We start from the raw sequence: 19218 nt of genomic DNA, 5'->3' as shown, positions 1-19218 counted from the left end.
CTGCACCAGAACTCAGTCGTTCATTGTATTCCTATAGAACGCAGAATGAGGCCTGAGTCCTGGTTCAGTCAATAAAACAGCGATCTCCAGAAACACGGAAGCAGGCCAGATGGGACAGTGCCAGGAACTGTATCTGCTGAATAAGGCAACAAGTCAGTTTAACCCTCAAACCATCCCTCTGAATCCGAAACGAGGGAGGCAACAAAAAAAAACTGCCTGAGGGCACTATGAGGGCCCCTCTCTACCATGTAAGATTAGCACATGGTACTATAAGGCCCGGTTACAGAGCCTACGCTGGTAGGACATAACTGACCAGCGCCTTCATATACCAAAAAGGTTTTATCAATTTTTATGTCCCTGAATCGTTTTTGAATGTTTTTTTTTTACCTATCTAGGGTTTGGCAGGCACAGATGTGGCCAAGGAAGCCTCAGATATCATCTTAACGGACGACAACTTCTCCAGCATAGTCAAAGCCGTTATGTGGGGCCGCAACGTATATGACAGCATTTCCAAATTTCTTCAGTTTCAGCTGACAGTCAATGTGGTAGCGGTGATCGTGGCATTTACTGGGGCCTGTATCACTCAGGTCAGTATTTAATGATTTTGAATGACCGTAACCCTTCCGCAAACATAGGCCCTGTTGTCTGAGGGGGCCCAGAGGTCCACATGAGAAGACAACACTGTTATACCTTCAGAGACTGCTACAGATTTTGTATTGGAGCACAGGAGCGTCAAGTTACGTCTCTCTCCATGAGCAATGAAGAAGCTTTGTCATTTTAGCACCACCATAGAAACCAGATCAAGTCTAATTTCAAGGCAGTATGGTCACAAATTCATTGGGGACATGACACGTCCCATTTTATGAAGATAGAGCTAGTAGTGGGTGGGTTAGCTCGGGAAATAAGGGAGGGGGTGTGAGTGAGAAAAGGAGGGGGAGGGAGTGAGACAGTGAGGTGGTGTGAGTCAGCTTTGTGTGGCCCAAGGCTTGATGGTAGTCGTAGGAAAACAGAACAGGAAGATGCCCATGTAAATAAATGCAGAAGATGCCAGGAGCTCACATAGAAACCCAGAAATCATTCAAAACGTATTTGGGTGCCCTTATTAGCCCATTAATACCGGTAGCACTATCAGACTTTTCTTAAAACATTATTTTTTTGCCCAGGAAACCCCTTTAATATATAGTTTATTAATCTCTATTAAAATGTATTCAAATCATCCACCCAACAAAGAGCGTAGCGGGGTATATCAGGCTACCTCAAAGAATATATATATTGCAGGGTGTCCTCTCATATGCAGAAGTCCGGCACAAAGACCACGCTCCCCCGTAGTATATAATCGAGGGCAAATATTAACCCTCCGTTCTACAAAACATGGTGTCCACTTTATTTAGCTGGTCTCATCAGTATCACACGTGATAAGCCATATAGCATCATACAGCATATGACATAATACATACACACGCGTACTTCATATATAGAAACACCTGACACGTATCCCCAGCTAGGAAGATGTGATAGCAGCTTCATCAGAGGCATACTGTATAATGTCTATGAGGAAAGGCATCCAGTATGTGCTGGAATTCCTCCTAGTATCTGTAATGGCTTATATATCTGCATAGGTCTGCTACCATGGAACCAGTCTCTTGTATGCGAACCTTTCACATTTGTTTCATAGTTTTGAAGTACTTTTACATGTGTCCTAAGGGGGGTGATTTAAATTTTTAATATTTTTATTTATTTTATATTTTTTATGGCAGATGTCGGGAAGGGGTTAACAGCAAATCTGCAGCATTGCTAAACTAGCGTCCACTGTTTTTCCCAAATCCTACCTATCCCTTGCTATTGTATCTGTCATCCCTCTAGATGAGGAAGTTGTCAGCAACCATAGGTGGATTGCTATCATAGCAAACTGGTAGTGAGTTAGAGAGCTGGTAAAATGGCGTCTGTTGCTTATACGATAGCAGGCTGGTAGTAACCTGGAGCGTTTATAAAATGGCGTTGGTCTAAGGCTCCACTTAACGGGCCACAGCAAAAAAAGCACTGCCAGGAAACCAGTGGTGGCAATGCGCCCATTTAAATGCATGGTGTGACTCTACTCATAGTCCATGGGACGGATGAAGATAGGTGAGATCTGTTCCCAGCTATCTTCATCAGTCCCTTAGAGAAGAAATGGAGTGGCACTGTGCATGCGTGACCGGTACTGTGCATGCGTGACTGGTACTGTGCATGCGTGACCGGTACTGTGCATGTGTGACCGGTACTGTGCATGCGTGACTGGTACTGTGCATGCGTGACTGGTACTGTGCATGTGTGACCGGTACTGTGCATGCGTGAATGTCGCTCTATTAAAACGGAGTATACAGGACTAGAGATGAGCGAACACTGTTCGGATCAGCCGTTCCGAACAGCACGCTCCCATAGAAATGAATGGAAGCAGCCGGCACGTACACTTTGCCGGCGGCCAGTCGCTTACCCCTCCCGCGCGTGCCGGCTACGTCCATTCATTTCTATGGGAGTGTGCTGTTCGGAACGGCTGTTCCGAACAGTGTTTGCTCATCTCTATACAGGACCCTTGTCCTTGTGATCATTGGGACCTCCAGTGTTCAGATGCACATCACCCATCCTATGGTTGTTTAGTTGGATGACCCCTTTAACGCTAGATGGAATCATGGCAGAGATGGAAAGGGGGGGCAGAGTATATAAAATTCTTATTTTGGCTCCTGTGTATAACATTTGGTATAGCTATTGTTCGTGATTTATGTATTTGGGAATGCAGAGGCTCCAGGCGGCGGATGCTGAACCTTTCTCAGCTCCTACAATATAAATAATTGCAGCCTTTTGTGCCTTTGTGTTGTTCGGGCCTGTGAATAGAACCGCATACATTTTTAGGGCTGCGTGGGAGAGATGGCCAGGTTTGAGCCGTTTTCTCGCTAAGGACTTCCTAAAATATTCACAGTGCACTCTCAGAAGACAACAGCATTTAGGATGAGTTTTGCCAAATGCACAAGGATTTAGATGACTATGCTGACACTGTGCTTATGGGAACTGAGTAACACTGTAGCATTCTAGTGTTGTAGTGAATGTTATAGGGCAATTTGGGGCTAACTTGTAATGCGACATAATCTGCACTAGGATTAATATTAGTAAAAAAGCATATGCTTTACAGCGCCACCCTGGTCCATAGGTTGTGTGTGGTATGGCAACTCAATTAGAAAGAGAGGAACCTTGCAAGATTCATTTTGTGAATATTCATGAGCTTTGCCCGCAAGTTTCTTTTCGGTCTGAACTTGTCCTTTTAGGAAAAAGGACATTATTTTCATTCAATTGGTCCACGGGCCAAGCCTATACTGTAATTACTGTAACTCACTTCAATAGGGGTAAAGTGTCATTCCAGACACAGCCTATGCACAAGGGTGGCGCTGTTTTTGGAATAAATCAATACAATAAATACATCATGTTGCATAATGTAATACTTGTCTCTTTACACATGTAGGACTCACCATTAAAAGCAGTACAGATGCTCTGGGTCAACCTTATCATGGATACCTTTGCTTCACTGGCTCTAGCAACAGAACCCCCTACAGAATCATTGCTCCTACGCAAACCGTACGGCAGAAACAAGCCCCTTATATCTCGTACCATGATGAAAAACATCCTCGGTCATGCGGTCTACCAGCTCGTAATTATCTTTACATTGCTATTCGTTGGTAGGTATCTCTACGTCTACATCCAATCCCAATGGTATATCCTAACAGTTCAGGAGTTAATGTTACTCTTTGGCCTCTTCTCCAGGTGAAATCTTCTTTGACATCGACAGTGGCCGAAACGCCCCTCTGCACTCGCCACCTTCTGAACATTACACCATCATTTTTAACACCTTTGTCATGATGCAGTTGTTTAACGAAATTAACGCCCGTAAAATCCACGGAGAGAGGAATGTTTTTGACGGTATTTTTGCAAATCCAATTTTCTGTAGCATAGTGCTGGGCACGTTCGGAGTCCAGGTGAGGAGATGCGAATTCTGAACAAATTTTGGAGTTGTTGATAAATCTTTGAAGCAAAAACTCTGACAAGTCGCAGACACTTCGGCGTAGCTAGGACCACCAATTTATAGAATGTAGTATTATGTATAGTTCTCAAACCCATTTGAGATGAAAATTCCCTACACATAGCTTATTAAGAAAATAGATTTTTTGGATTTTTAGGCTTTATCCACATAGTTGTAGTCAGCGGTTCCCTGGGGCTGAAAACCGCTACATTTTTTAAGTATAAAGCTGGCTGCAGATAACCGTGTGCAACGGCTTGCTGTGTATTAAAGGCATGGGCGGCACACGGCGACAAGCGGATGTTTGCTTCTGCAGCCCCTTTCTTTAAATGAATAGGAGCCATGGAAGCAAGAGCCGCAAAATAGAACAGGAATAAGACCGGTTCTATATTTTGCGGCCTGGACTATAGGCCAGCACAGAGGACTGTGAAATTCAAGGTCATGTGTACGGGCCCATAAAAAAGAATGGGTCAGTGTGCTATCTGTGAAATACACAGATAATGCACTGATCACGGCCACGATAGGGACTGCCACCACAGTGAAACCTCTTTGAGAAGACTCCTTAAAAATGATCTTCTGGTAGGGTGATCCCAGGGGTGAACCTGCCCTTTTCGCCGCCCGAGGCGGACAACAGAAAGCCGCCCGGCGAAGGGGGTGGGGCTTAGTGGCGTTCGCAGGCAGACCTGCTCTCTGCCTGAGCGTGAGGGGAGGCCGCTGGAGCAGCGCTGCTCCAGCGGCCTCCCCAATCCACCGCTTGGTGCTAAACCAGTCCAGGACAGCGTGTCCTGGACTGGCTTAGGTAAGCAAAAATGCCGCCCTCCCTGGGGCCCTGGCATAGCGCTGCCTGAAGCCGTCGCTTCAGGTCGCCTCATGGGAGGTGCGGCGCTGGGTGGTCCTCTCCAAGAAGAAGGCCAAGATAGGTAGAATATAAAAGATTTGAAAATCTGTCATAATAAATCTAGTCTGCATCAAGATTGGTCTTCTCAAAAAGTGGTCTTGTGGAAAAGTTTTATGATTTATTGATTTTTGTAAAATTAGATACACATATTCATAAAAGTGGTCAAAACTGGTCATGCAGATCATTTTGCTCTATGTAATGCCCAATAATCCCATTTTTTGTAGGCTGTCCCATAAATAGTACAGTAGAGAGGTGTGCTTCAGCAGATTTGTATAAAATCAGACATTTTGCGGTAGTTTTAAGAATGGGACACGGGGCTTAAAATGGCCCCTGAATGTATATTTCAGATGTTTGGAGGTACACAACATCAAAACTGTTCCTACTTTTTATGCTCCTTGTTCTTTTAGATTTTGATTGTCCAGTTCGGAGGGAAGCCCTTCAGCTGTGCACCTTTAAACACTCAGCAGTGGCTCTGGTGTCTGTTTGTGGGAGTGGGAGAACTTGTTTGGGGGCAGGTGAGATAACACTTTTTTAATTCCTATTGCAAGATGGTCTCAATTGTTACGGTAGGCATGACGTTCACCAACTGCTGTACTTTATCATCACTCCATTCCAACACCTCTTAGTTGCAGGCTTCCAGCTGCAGGGAATGTGGGGACTATAGCCCCCTGTGTTGGTCATCAATGGGGTCCCAATGATTGGACTTTTCATTCAATCTAGCAGTTGTCTACTATTCTGTGAAATTGCTTCTAGCTATAATACCATGGAAGGGTAATCTTCTATTGGACCTCGGGATGAGTCATTACCCTGGTCATTCTACTAGACACTGGGTCCACCAGGCATGTCAAACCCTCAATCCCTGTAGATCTGGTCCATTCATGTTCTAAAATGACTGTTCTCAAATAATATTATTATGCCAAGGTCACAAAGTTCCAACTTTTTGGGTATTCCCATAAAGCGTGTCAACTAGATGGCCTTTTCTCTTCTAGCTCATTTCCACCGTTCCCACCAGCCAGTTGAAGTGTTTGAAGGAAGCAGGGCATGGGCCTGGCAAGGATGAAATAACAGATGAGGAGATGGCAGAGGATGAAGAAGAAATCGACCATGCAGAACGAGAGCTTAGAAGAGGTCAGATCCTCTGGTTCCGTGGATTGAACCGAATCCAAACACAGGTATGGCTTTCCTTCATTAGATATCTCTGAAGGCCAATGATGATCACCAGCTAGACAGCGGATTCTTGGGGGATGGTGGTAGTGCATGATATGTTGACAATGCCTGAAGGACAACCTTTTGCATGCATTAATAATCTGAATGTTTTGTTTTGATAACATTTCTCTTCTATCCAGAATGATCGACAAGGAGAACGAGACAGAGATTAGATAACACAGAACCAAACTCTTCCCTTCTATACCATTCCAAGGGAATCTATCATGGCTTTAATATGTTGCATGTGTCTTCTGAAGTTCAGTGGGACAACTCTATAATAATAGGGGGCACGAGAATGCTTTACAATACAATAGTCATAATGGTGGTGGGGTAGAGTATAAAATAACCCTGATGCTGGATCTATAACATGGCTCTCCACCTACTACAAGACATTTAAAATACAGATGTGTCTTTTAGTGTTGTAAAGGGGTTTTTGAACACCATAAAGCATTGAGGCCATTAAAGGAGTTGTCCAGGATTTGAACCAACCTCTGGTGTGGTCGAGGTGAGTATAAAAAATAAAAAAATACACTTCTATTCCCAACACTCCATTGTCCAGTTCTGGTCCCCTTCCCCCCTCCCCTTGCCAGAACTTGCCACAGCGGAAGTCAAGAAGTTGACATGACTACTGAGACCAATATCTCCAGCGATCTGTTGCACTAATAATTCATCTCAGTGGTCATGTGAGCCTCTCAGCTTCTGGCAAGGCGACGGAAGGGGGACCAGTACTGGACAACAAAACACCACGGATAGACAAGTAAGTCTTTTTTTGTAGTTTTACCCCCACCCTGGCAGTCCGTGAGTTTGCCCCAAATCCTGGACAACCCTTTTAAGTGGAGTAACCCCTATATATGATGCAAGGACTCTCTATATTTTAGGAATATAGCTCATGAAGGGGCCATTCTTTCAAGTTTATAAATTAAAACAATTCTGGTAATTACATCCAGAATATAGAGAGTTTTTCATTTAATACAAGACTTACAATCCATGTGTTGGTCATTTTTGGGCGGACTGCTGCTCCTGATGTAGGATTCCTTAAGCTTTCAAATGATCATGGCTCTACTGCCCCTGTCACCGCTAGATGGAGCTCTAATACTCTATGATAGATTCCCTTTCAATCCCAAACCGTGTTTTACCAAAGACAATCAGATTGTATATGTATTTTTGTCATTTCACCTCAAGATAGAAAAATTTCCATTAGATCAACCAAAAAACTAAATATAGAAAATGCAAATAAAATATTAAAGTATTCCAACACTTTCTCCCCCCTCCACTGTCAAAAAAGATTATTAACCCTACTCCCTTGTCTAAGCCCCAGCCATTCTCCAGCCAAAAATTGTACATTTTCTGGATTTAAATCAAGTCCAATTTTCAAGATAAGAAAATTCTCAATAGTCATATCATTGGGAAAACGCCCATAGACATCCAAGGTCACCCATTGTATTCAATGGATCTATCATACTTTAATCGGGGAATCCCTACCCTATTAGTCTGACAATTGGACAACATCTTAACGTCATTGTGTCACCTAGAAGTTCTGCACATAAAATCCAACCCTGCAACCCTAACAATGGGCTTGCTATCACTATATGTCTATATTTCACATTTCGATGCTTTGTATGACAAAAACATTAGTGATATTGTAGGTCAATGGTAACACGAATATTTGATAGTAAAAATGTGTTCTGAAACTGGAGTTGAAAATTTGGTGTTAAAAGAGTTGTATAGTACATGGTCACATTCTTCCAAAAATAGTGCCTCACCTGGCTGTGTTCGGTATTGCACACAGTATTGGCTTCAGTGGGGCCCAACTATAATATCAAATACAACTCACAGACAGGTGTGGATTATTTTTAAGAACATGGGTCAGACACAATGGTACAAGGTACAAGAAGTGGCTCCATGTTCTCGCAGAAGATTTGACGTTGAATGAGTTTCTTTAGGCCTCTAATATTTTTGCTTCCAATGTACTGTGACATAACTTTGGTGTACAAAGTTGAAGATAAATCAATTCTAATGGAAATATATTTTCCTTACTTGATAATGTATTGCTACATTTTTTGACATTGTGTAGAAAAATTTTAAAAGTTTGTCTTTGGGTAAATACAAAAAATGTAGTTTTGCCTTGGCCATTCTCCAAGCTTCCAAAAGCCTTAGTTACCCATCATACAAACGGAGGGTCAGTGATGCCACGTTCCTTTGTTACGTGGCCTGTTTGCAGCTCAGTCCCTTTCAATAGCAAGCACATCCGCTATAACGTGTACAGTTGTGCCTAGTATTTAGTGAAGTTGCTGTTCAGTAGGATCTTTGGTCTGATCTGATATTGATGACTTATCCTAAAGATAGGTCATAATATTACAATTTCAGAAAACCCCATTCAGTACATGTGGGGGTTCATATGAATACTAGATGGTCCTACAGCTAAGCAAGTTTTTTAAAAAAAAAACAAAAAACTTTTTTTTCCTGTAGATTTACCTTAAAGAGGACCTCCAACAAGTCCAGACCTTTACATAATTTAATAGCTTCTGCTCAACTGATTTTGACACAGTTGGAATTTTCTCTCTAACCACCATCACTCCGGAGCAATCAATGCTGTTAGTTTTGGTGCCAGATTTAGGCTCTGTATTGTCGGACAGGAGCAGGCAGGGTTTGTGATTCCGAGCTCTGACACTGGCTGTTTCTGATTGGAGCTCTGAGACACGCCCCTCTCTGTCTGACACCGCCCTTCTGACATGACAAAGGCTAAATAGCACATCAGGTACCAAAACTAACTGTGCTTGTTGCTCAGGAATGGTGGGGCTAGAGAGAAAATTCCAACTGCACTGGAATCAGTGGAGTGGGGCCTATTAACAGATGCTAAGGACTAGAATTGGTGAAGGTGGTAAAATGTTCTCTTTCAAGCTTTGGTGACGTGGACAGTTCTGTTGACAAAAATATTAAATTCTTGGACCAATCATTGCTTGTCCTTGTCATCACTACCAGGATTTGGGTGGGCTTCCGAAAACCAATACCCAAAAGAAAAAAAAGGGAAAAGGGACAGATTGACAGATTTGTGGTACTCAAGGCGCAAGCTAAACCAAATTTTGAAATGCCAAGGTACTAGTAATAGTGACCCCACAATGTACACCTGCAGGACATACTACATTAATCCGAGGCAACCATTCACTATTCTTAAATCTACAGTTTTTTCATAGGACCACAGTGCGCCAATAGAATATAAGGTAACGTGTCCACAAGAGAGCAAATCTCATGGTTCTCTCCACAGTGCCACGTAAGAGAGAGCCACGAATGCCTAGCTGTCCATGATTATTTCTCCGAGAAGCTGTCTCCCAAAAAGGTCTCCATGTCTAGCCTGTTGCCGTTCCAGCTCTCTATGACATCACCGACTCTGCTCCACTCCTATTGCTTTTACATAGAGCGGAGTTAGTCATGTGACCAAAAGTCAGACCATCAGCGGAGGCTTCTCTCCCCACCTTCCCCTTCATACAGGAGTTGGTGTAAAATAAAATTAGTTACCTTTTGAATCCCCCATAGCTATAGCGCCTCCTCTCTGCTGTGCCCTGCCAATTTTTCTTGCCTTGGTTAGCTATTACATTGCTTTGACAATACATGACCAATACAACCAATCAACCCCAGCCATAAAGCAGTATGCAGTGAGCATCTAAGCGCCCACTAGTAGAAATGTATTTAGCTCTATGATGGATGTATAAGAAAAACAGAGCTCTGACCACCATCATCACAGAATTGTGAACCTCACAGTGACAAGATGAATACGGAGATTCACTGTAGACTCTGTTACGTAATTGTGTCAAAGACGACCCCCAATTTTTCTTGACCAAAGTATCAGGGAAATTGTGTGTATATGATTAGGGATATGTAATAAACCTAATGCAATCATGAACAGTGGTGTTATCTCTAGCAACCAGTGAGATTCCAGCACGGGGGTAACTACCAGCGTAGCATGTATAGCAGCTGCACTCAGATGCATGGACAATAAAAAGTGGCGCCGCTATTTGCATTATTTAGATGATGTTTCTTATCATTATAGTGACACCTTAAGTATTCATTATTCCTGCATGATGATATGTGTTTCACTGGGATGATACAGTGTAATGCCTGTGTTATGATAGTCACTGTATTATTCATGTGCTGTGACATCACTGTGTGCATTATCCCTGTACTGTGACATCACTGTGTATATTATCCCTCTGCTGTGACATCACTGTGTGTATTATCCCTGTACTGTGACATCACTATGTGAATTACCTCTGTACTGTGACATCACTGTGTGCATTATCCCTGTACTGTGACATCACTGTGTGCATTATCCCTGTACTGTGACATCACTGTGTGTATTATCCCTGTACTGTGACATCACTGTGTGTATTATCCATGTACTGTGACATCACTGTGTGTATTATCCCTGTACTGTGACATCACTGTGTGTATTATCTCTGTACTGTGACATCACTGTGTGTATTACCCCTGTACTGTGACATCCATATTTGCATTATTCCTGTACTGTGACATCACCGTGAGCATTATCCCTGTACTGTGACATCACTGTGTGTATTATCCCTGTACTGTGACATCACTGTGTGTATTATCCCTGTACTGTGACATCACTGTGTATATTATCCCTGCACTTTGACATCACTGTTTATTATCCCTATACTGTGACATCACCGTTTGTATTACCCCTGTACTGTGACATTACTATGAGCATTATTCCTTTACTGTGAGATCCCTGTGGATATTATCCCTGTATTATGGCATTACCATATGCATTATGACTATTAAACACTCACATCTTGTGGTGTAACTAGACTGTAGATTATCCCTGTACTACGACATCACTATGTACAATTTCACTATACTGTGATATCACTTTATTATCCCTGTACTGTGACACCACTGTACTCATTATTCCTGTGTGACATCATCACGTGCAATACGCCTGACCCGTGTTCATTATGCAAAATATCACACTTTAGAGATATTACTGGATAATTACTGTGGTGTGACACCACTGAATATGCCTTTACTGTGATGTCACCTGTACATTTTCCCTGGTTTGTTACATCACTATATTTATTATCCCTTTACTGTTAAATCACAGTTTGTTACCTCTGTTACGTTACATCAATGTACATTATCCCTGTGCTATGCTCGCTATCCAAATGATTAGATTCTTGTGATGTCACTGTACATTATCGCTGCACAGTGATATACCTGTGTGTATTATTCCTCTACTGTGACATCACTGTGTGCATCATCCCTGTTCTGTGAAATCATTGTGTGTATTATCCCTGTACTGTGACATCACTGTGTGCTTTCTGCCTATACTGTGACATTGCTGTGCACATTATCCCTGTGCTGAGCTCACTATACAAATTATTACATTCTTGTGACATAGTGACATCACTGTGTGCCTTATCACTACTGTGGCATCACAGTGTATGTTCCCTCTGTACTGTGACATCACTGTGTGCATTATCTATTTACTGTGACATCGCAGTGTATGTTCCCTCTGTACTGTGACATCACTGTGTGCATTATTTATTTACTGTGACATCACAGTGTATGTTCCCTCTGTACTGTGACATCACTGTGTGCATTATCTCTGTACTGTGACATCACAATGTATGTTCCCTCTGTACTGTGACATCACTGTGTGCATTATTTATTTACTGTGACATCACAGTGTATGTTCCCTCTGTACTGTGACATCACAGTGTATGTTGCCTCTGTACTGTGACATCACAGTGTATGTTGCCTCTGTACTGTGACATCACTGTGTGCATTATCCCTGTGTATTGTGAAAATAAAATAAGTTAGTTCTGTACTTGCTACTGAAGATAGTCATGCCAAAGTTGGGCCCTATTCCAGGTTTGTCTGTGGGGCCCCAATGGTTACCTGATATGCCGCTGCTTACATTTTGAGCATTAGGAAAGTCTCTATGGGCAATGCCATTGTTTTAGTGACAGAGATAAAATGTTGTTGTCAATGTGTTGAGATAATTGCCAAAAGTTGGATACAGGACAGAGGTGTTATCAAGCACAGTTCACACCCTACATGGCATACATTGTTAATAGTGTTCTCTCTTTTCTCAAATGTGCCCAAAGAAACGAAATTTCAAATGAAACAAAAAGAAAGTAAAAAAAAAGAAACACTATCTCATTTTCTCTCCCACAGATGGAGGTAGTGAGTACCTTCAAGAGAAGCGGTTCATTTCAGGGTGCTGTGCGTCGGCGTTCCTCGGTCCTCAGCCAGCTCCATGATGTAACAAACATTTCTACTCCCACTCACGTAATTCTCTCTGCTGCCAATACCACCAGCACTGCTGGGAGTGAGTGCGATTTCCTTACTGATCATCAGTAACTTTTATTACACCCACCCTTATACAACGTTATTTTATCTTCTTTTTTGCAGTCTTGCATTTTTCTGCTCACCGTGATTTTCCTTTATTTATTGCTTTGTTTGGTCTTTTTCAGTCAAGATGGTGTATAATTTCCAAAGCCATATTCTCCTTTATTCTTAAAGGGGTTGTTCAGAATCAGAAAAATGTAAGTCTGCTTTTTTTATGGAGAAACAGCACTGCTGCCCTCCATTGGTTGTGTCTGGTATTGCAGTTTAACCCAGCTGACATGACCATGACCATGGGCAAGAGTGGCTCTGTTCCTAGAAAAAAAAAAAAAAAGAGCAGATCCTTTTTTCTAATCCCGGACGAACCCCCTTATGTATTTGGTGTGCATACAGTGCCATGCTTCTATTTGATACTGAGTTCAGCTTTGTTTATTTGCAACAGATTTTATTTCTTTTTGGCCAAATGTGCTATTTGCAAAATAGCTTCTGCTGTCGCTTCTGTAATTCCTTTCCATCTCTGTTTTAGTTTTAATCTGCACATTAAACCTGTAGTACCAGATAACAACCACCAAATGCTGTAAACTGATTCACTCATTGCAAATTAAAATTCTAGTAAAATCTGCAGTTTAGACTTCAGGGTGAGAGGAATATTAGTTTTTATCATTGAAATTTGGACTTTAAAAAATTTAATAAAGTTAAAAAATTATTAATTATTTTAAAATATTTTCCTCTTCACTTGAGCAAAAAACAGCTTAAAAAGATCTTTACAAGTTATTCTATTTTTTACAAAGTTTTGACATTTTTATATACTTTTAAATATTTTATTTTAAGCATACTGAAATATTATTTACTATTCCTAATAATTTTTGAAGGACAAAATATATTCACTACATTTTATTTATGGGAGCTGTTATCGCAAAATAAAAATTATTAACAGATTAAAATCTTATTCTATGCACATAATCATGTTTTATACATATTCTATTTTTTTTTGTTAAGATGCTCTATATATTTTTTAGATTTCTTTTTAAGTAGGAAGCACCTTATATAAAGCCATGTATGTGTATATATATATATATATATATATATATATATATATATATATTTTTTTTTTTTTTTTAATGTAGATTGTGAGCCCCATATAGGGCTCACAATGTACATTTTTCCCTATCAACATGTCATTAGAATGTGGGAGGAAATCTACAAACTTCTCGCAGATGTTGTCCTTGGCAGGATTTGAACCCAGGACTCCAGCGCTGCACTGTGTTGCCCAAAAGCCATATTTTTACTGTTATTATATTTGCTAAATTATTCTTTATTGAGAGATTGTTACAAATTAAAAATGTAGCCCACGGTTATTTTTCAAGCATATTTTAGAAATATTTTCATATTCCATTTGGAAAAAGCATATTTTCTATTATTATTATTTCAATATTCTATATTCTAAATTACCTTTTTTTTTAATGCAATAATCCAAATTGAAGATATATATATATATATATATATATATATATATATATATATATATACTTTTTCTATACTGAAGTCATAATTGAAAAATAAATGTAATATTTAAACAATATTTTATATTTTTAATAATTCTATTAAAAACAAGATACACAAAAATTCTAATTAAAATTAGGTGTGGCTTCAGAAGCTTCTTCCTCGTTCCTTTTGAAGGAACTATAAGTCTTACATTTTCTCTACAGTGGCCACTACAGGTAAAATGCAGTATTACAGGCTGTCAATTAAAATTCATAGTCTACATATCCTCCAGAGCACATACAGTCTGTCTGTTTACAAAGGTCAACTAATATCGGCCTTTTCGACATGGTGATCACCTTAATGGATCTTAATCCATCTTAAAATTTGCTTCCTAAAGTCTGGTCTATAAACCATCAGCTTGAGGTGTCCCATGAGTTTGACAAGCACTTTAATATCAGATATGCGCCAAGTATCGTCCATTCGTATACAGGGGTGGATTTATCTATTTGGTCAATAAACTTTTATCTTGTACTGCAGTTTTAATAGCTTATTGTATATTAAAATAATAAAATCTCCAAACCATTCATGTAAAACTAGAAATTGGGAAAATTTGGTTATAAAATTGGATGTTTGCTTTTCTTGACAACATCTTGGAAAGAAATACTCAATTTATGTCAAATGGTTGCAACACATCAAATTACTTGTCTTTTTTGCATGACACTACGCTCTAAGCACATGAAAATTCATGTTTTTTTTCTCTTGGAATGTCTCATTTTTATACACACAAAAAAAAAATTCAACTTATAAAATGGTAAGACATATATTGTGGTTCTGTCATGACTTTGTAAGAGCTTCAATAAGTCAAAAAATATTAAAAAAAAAAAAGAGAATATGGCAAAAAGTGTGACAATTCCTGTCAATCTCCTGAAAGAGTAAACCTTCGAGTATGGGCCCAAAGTGACAGCTGATATATAAACATTACTTCATATTTTTTTTCTTGCTTTTGCAGCTTGGGATGCATTCTGTATCTCCTACTTGCCGTTAACAGCTCTGAAAATTCACATTATCAAAAGCCATTAACAACCGTTTTTTCCCATCAGGTTACCTTGGAAAGCCATCATGTGCAAAAAAAAAAAAAAAAAAAAAAAAAAAAAAGAGCCCTTGTAATTGACTTATCATTTCAGGCATATTTAAAGGGAAAATATTAAACAAAAAAATTATTTACCTATTTAATTTTTAATTTACCTATATATTTTAAATTACACATTTTCTATAATTTTTTTTCAACAGCATTATTATAAAAAATACACACTTTTCTATGTTTTTTACTCAAAAATAAAATAATTCACATTTAAAAATATTATAAATACATTTACATTATGTATACATTATGTACATATTAAATCTAAATATTAATGAATTTCAAATCTGATTTAAAACCTATTGGTATTGCAGTTTTAAATAGTTCTTAGTTGTAGTTTTAAATAGTTCTTAGTTGTTTTATAGTCCTATTTTATTTTTTAAGCAAAATAAATTTTTAAAAATATAATATTTTATTACGTTTTTTTCAATATTTTCTTACATATTTTTTGGCTGTGAATCTGACAAAAATTTAATGAAGGTGCCACCACTTGTCCTTAATACCTACATCTGAAATATAGATTTTTTTTAATACTTCATTTATATTAGCATTTGTAACATTTTACTGCACAATTCCTTTTATTTTATTATTTTATTTTTTATAAGTGATAAGTTTTACATTGGATAAAAATTCAAATTGGATATTTATATTATTTATGACTGATTTAGAAAATGTTCAGTCAAATTTTATAAAAATAGATTACAAAAACAAAAAAAAATCATTTCCTTGAAACCTGAAATGAGATCTTGACCAAGGGCTCGGGAAATGTTCTGCATTTCATTATCAATTTTTACTGCACAATTGCAAGCTTTTCCTCCCTCAGAATTTCAGTTACCAAATGGATTGGTGGACTCAGCTCTTCCTTTGCTGGAGCTTAATCTTCAAGAAATGCTTTTCCCTCCTATGTTCTTCTTTTCTTTTGATTTTATGCCATTCTGTATTCACCATTAAGCACATTCTTCTTTCAGCTTATTTGCCTATATCTGTCACCATATATTCTTAAGTGCTCCATAGCCTAAAGTGCAAAATTTACAATTTATTTCTGAGAGGCTTCTACAATTATATATCACAATTAAATATCAAATTATATTGTATTTATTATATGATAAATACTAGTTATTACTATTTGGTTAATTACCCTACAAATTTATATTTTACTGCTAATAAAATGAATTCAAATATGAATTTAAAATTTAAGATTTTTACATAGAACATCAAATATAAGTTTCTAAATTGTATTCAATTAATTTATAAGTCACTGAGCCTCACCCAACCAGACTGGGATCGTGTATAAGTTAGAAATCCCAGTATAAAAAAAAAATCCTACAAAAATTTTACAAAATTTTACAAAATTGGTTATTGAAAGATAAAATAAAAACATACATTCACAAAAAAAAATCATGCTTGTAGTCTCACATTTTTCTCATAGTCACTTATCTGCCAAATCTAGGTGTGTTACACTCAGTGTTTCATCAGCTTTTTTCCCCCCTTAACCCCTGACCTCATTTCCTTCATTTCTTCCCACCCTGGGCATGGAAGAACACAAAATATCCTTGCATGCAACAATCCTTGCTCCACAAAAGGCTGGTCAATCAAAGCTAGTCCCTTTATACAGCAATGATGGGCTTTAATACTCGAATGTTTACTGTGCCTAAAATGCATGATTGGATTGGAGCGCCGTCTCCAGGCAGTCAAGGCTGTGTCACTGTGTGGGCTGAATCTCCTTTTTGTTGTTTCATTTTTACAAGTCACGCCGAACACAGTCATGATAAATATTTTAATCTTTTTCCCTCTTTTGGTTCCCTTTCCTATGGGTCTTAAGTGCAGCATGAGCGCATTTCCATCATTCAAAAAAAAGCTTGAATTTTTGACATTTTTTTCATCCTTATTATTCTTTAAAGCATCCATTGGCTCTCCATACTGTACACGGCTACTCTTAATTCACGTTTCTTTTTATAGCATGTTTTTGTCTTTTGGTTCTTTTATAGTCATTCCTCATCATCCTCATTAAAAAAAAGAGGTCAATCCATTGCTAAAATTCCAAAATAGATCATCTATATGAAAGTCAACTTTTTGCCCTCCACCTGTTCTTCAGACCTACCCCACCTGCCTTCTGAGAAACAGGTTCAGTGCTTAAAGTTGTCTACACTAGATCTCTCAATTTGTGAAGCATTTTGTTTGGAGTTTAAGAAGCTGTCTGACTATTTCTTAAATTTGTCCTAAGTGTCTATTGGAGGTAGTGCATGTAAAATCCTATATTTTTCATTTTAATAATTTTAAAATAATTTGAAAATTCATTTAAAAACAATTACAAAAATAAATCATATTTAAAAATAATATGCTAAAAAAAAAAACAACCTAGAAATGATCTAGGTCTATCATAGGTCATACCGTACTTTCATATACCTCAAATTTCATATACAGTAATTCAGAGGTTTTTGCCTAATTCATAAAAAAATTATAAAAATGAATAAACACAAATATGACTTAGGTTTATTAATATTAATAAATATAATTATTACTCTAGCAAATTTAATAAGTTACGATTTTTAACCAAGAATTTAGAAAATATGCCTTCCCAATCTGTATATTTTTAGGTGTGTGGGGGAGGGGATAGAATAAGTTGATCACAGTTCTTTCACCTTACTAAATATTTACTCTCAGCTTGGCCTACAGTTATCTCAGGTGTTTGGCAAGCTTGAAGGGGTTGCCCAGAAGGAAAAAAAAAATTGTAATGGGCTCAGAATGGGTTAAAAAAGAAAGGAAGTCATACTTAATCAACAATTCCCCAAGACTCATGGCTCCACTGGTCCCTACTTCTTGGTTCTGTCCTAAAACAAAGGAAATGGCCACTCAACCAATCACTGGTCACAGTGGAGGCCTATCTTAGCCAGTAATTGGCTGTGTGGTCCCCATACACAATAGTTGGTCAACTGGCCCTGCCTAAATCAGTGGATTCAGCCATCTTGAATCTGTATGTTGGTAGTGCTTTTAAAACTAGCCAAACATGGGAGGGGTCAACATTCTAATGTGTATGGGGATGTCTTGACTGTCCTCCGATGGCAAATGGCAGAGTGGGATTGAGCATGTAGGTAATGCTTTCCTCCCTTTGGGGATAATCTTTGTCCAACAATTATCTTATGTGTATGAACAACTTTAGTTTCAATAAGGTTGTAACCTTTCAAGGCCCATATACATTACTGTATTAAAACTCCACAGACCCTCTGAACTTTGCCATATAAGTGAACCTTACCCAGTAAATAGGATGAGCCACTCTGAGCCAGGTGCCAAAAATACGCTTGTCCAGCTGAATGGATCTACAGGATCAAATGGGCCGGACTATCCAACAGACAGAATTGTAGCTACTGTATATTTAAAATTACTATATATATTATATTAATATAATCCATTTTTTTTAACATGATGAAATATGCGCAAAAATTCCAAAGCAATGGATACTCTTGAAAACATTTTTTGTATGACACACGCATTTCTAATTTTCTTTTCTGCACTTTGTTTGCTTTGACGACCATGTCACATTTCACTGCATTTGCATCTGTCAGGTGTCACATAGTGAATGTATGTTCTAATGAGTAGTCTAGTAGTAAAGCGTTACTGTACGTGTTATGGTCTGTCTTGTCTTGTCGGACATGAATCGTCTAGCCCATCTCCTTTTCTTATTACATGTCAGTATGTTCTAATTTTCCATAAATACTTGTCATAGACATCTTTTTTTTTTTACAAATATTCATTAAAATGTGATTTTTCTATAGAATGTCAGTCCACGGTAATGTTATATTTTGGCCCTTTGTGAAAAATATAGATTGATATGATAAACATAAAAAAAATAAAAATAAAATTATATATATATATATATATATATATATATATATATATATATATATATATATATATATATAATTGAATCATGTGAATCATGTATTATTAGAGGGGGTACCAAGCTCAAAGATCCATACCTGTCATTAGAACAAAGGGGCCCTACTCTGTAGTATCTGACACAGTAACATCCATACATGAAGCATTCATGTCTTCGAGATGACGGAGGGATGAGTAACC

At 38.4% G+C, this 19218-nt stretch overlaps 1 protein-coding gene across 5 annotated transcripts in view; it reads left to right on the top strand.

Moving 5' to 3' along the window:
* ATP2B3 (ATPase plasma membrane Ca2+ transporting 3) overlaps positions 1–19218 on the top strand; it is a 135094-nt gene that overhangs the window by 113571 nt on the left and 2305 nt on the right. For 2 of the 5 annotated variants that reach the window (XM_075260430.1, XM_075260431.1), the window contains 6 exons: positions 396–587; positions 3494–3707; positions 3793–4004; positions 5351–5458; positions 5933–6115; positions 12345–12498. In XM_075260430.1, coding sequence (XP_075116531.1) covers positions 396–587; positions 3494–3707; positions 3793–4004; positions 5351–5458; positions 5933–6115; positions 12345–12498 — 1063 coding nt within the window. The remainder of the gene's footprint in view (positions 1–395; positions 588–3493; positions 3708–3792; positions 4005–5350; positions 5459–5932; positions 6116–12344; positions 12499–19218) is intronic. The other 3 variants (XM_075260428.1, XM_075260429.1, XM_075260432.1) reach the window with 2 other exon arrangements.

The sequence above is a fragment of the Leptodactylus fuscus genome, chromosome 11, assembly GCF_031893055.1.
Source record: "Leptodactylus fuscus isolate aLepFus1 chromosome 11, aLepFus1.hap2, whole genome shotgun sequence".
NCBI lineage: Eukaryota > Metazoa > Chordata > Amphibia > Anura > Leptodactylidae > Leptodactylus > Leptodactylus fuscus.
Note: the sequence above shows the minus strand (reverse complement) of the source record. Positions and strands in the feature narration are given on the sequence as shown.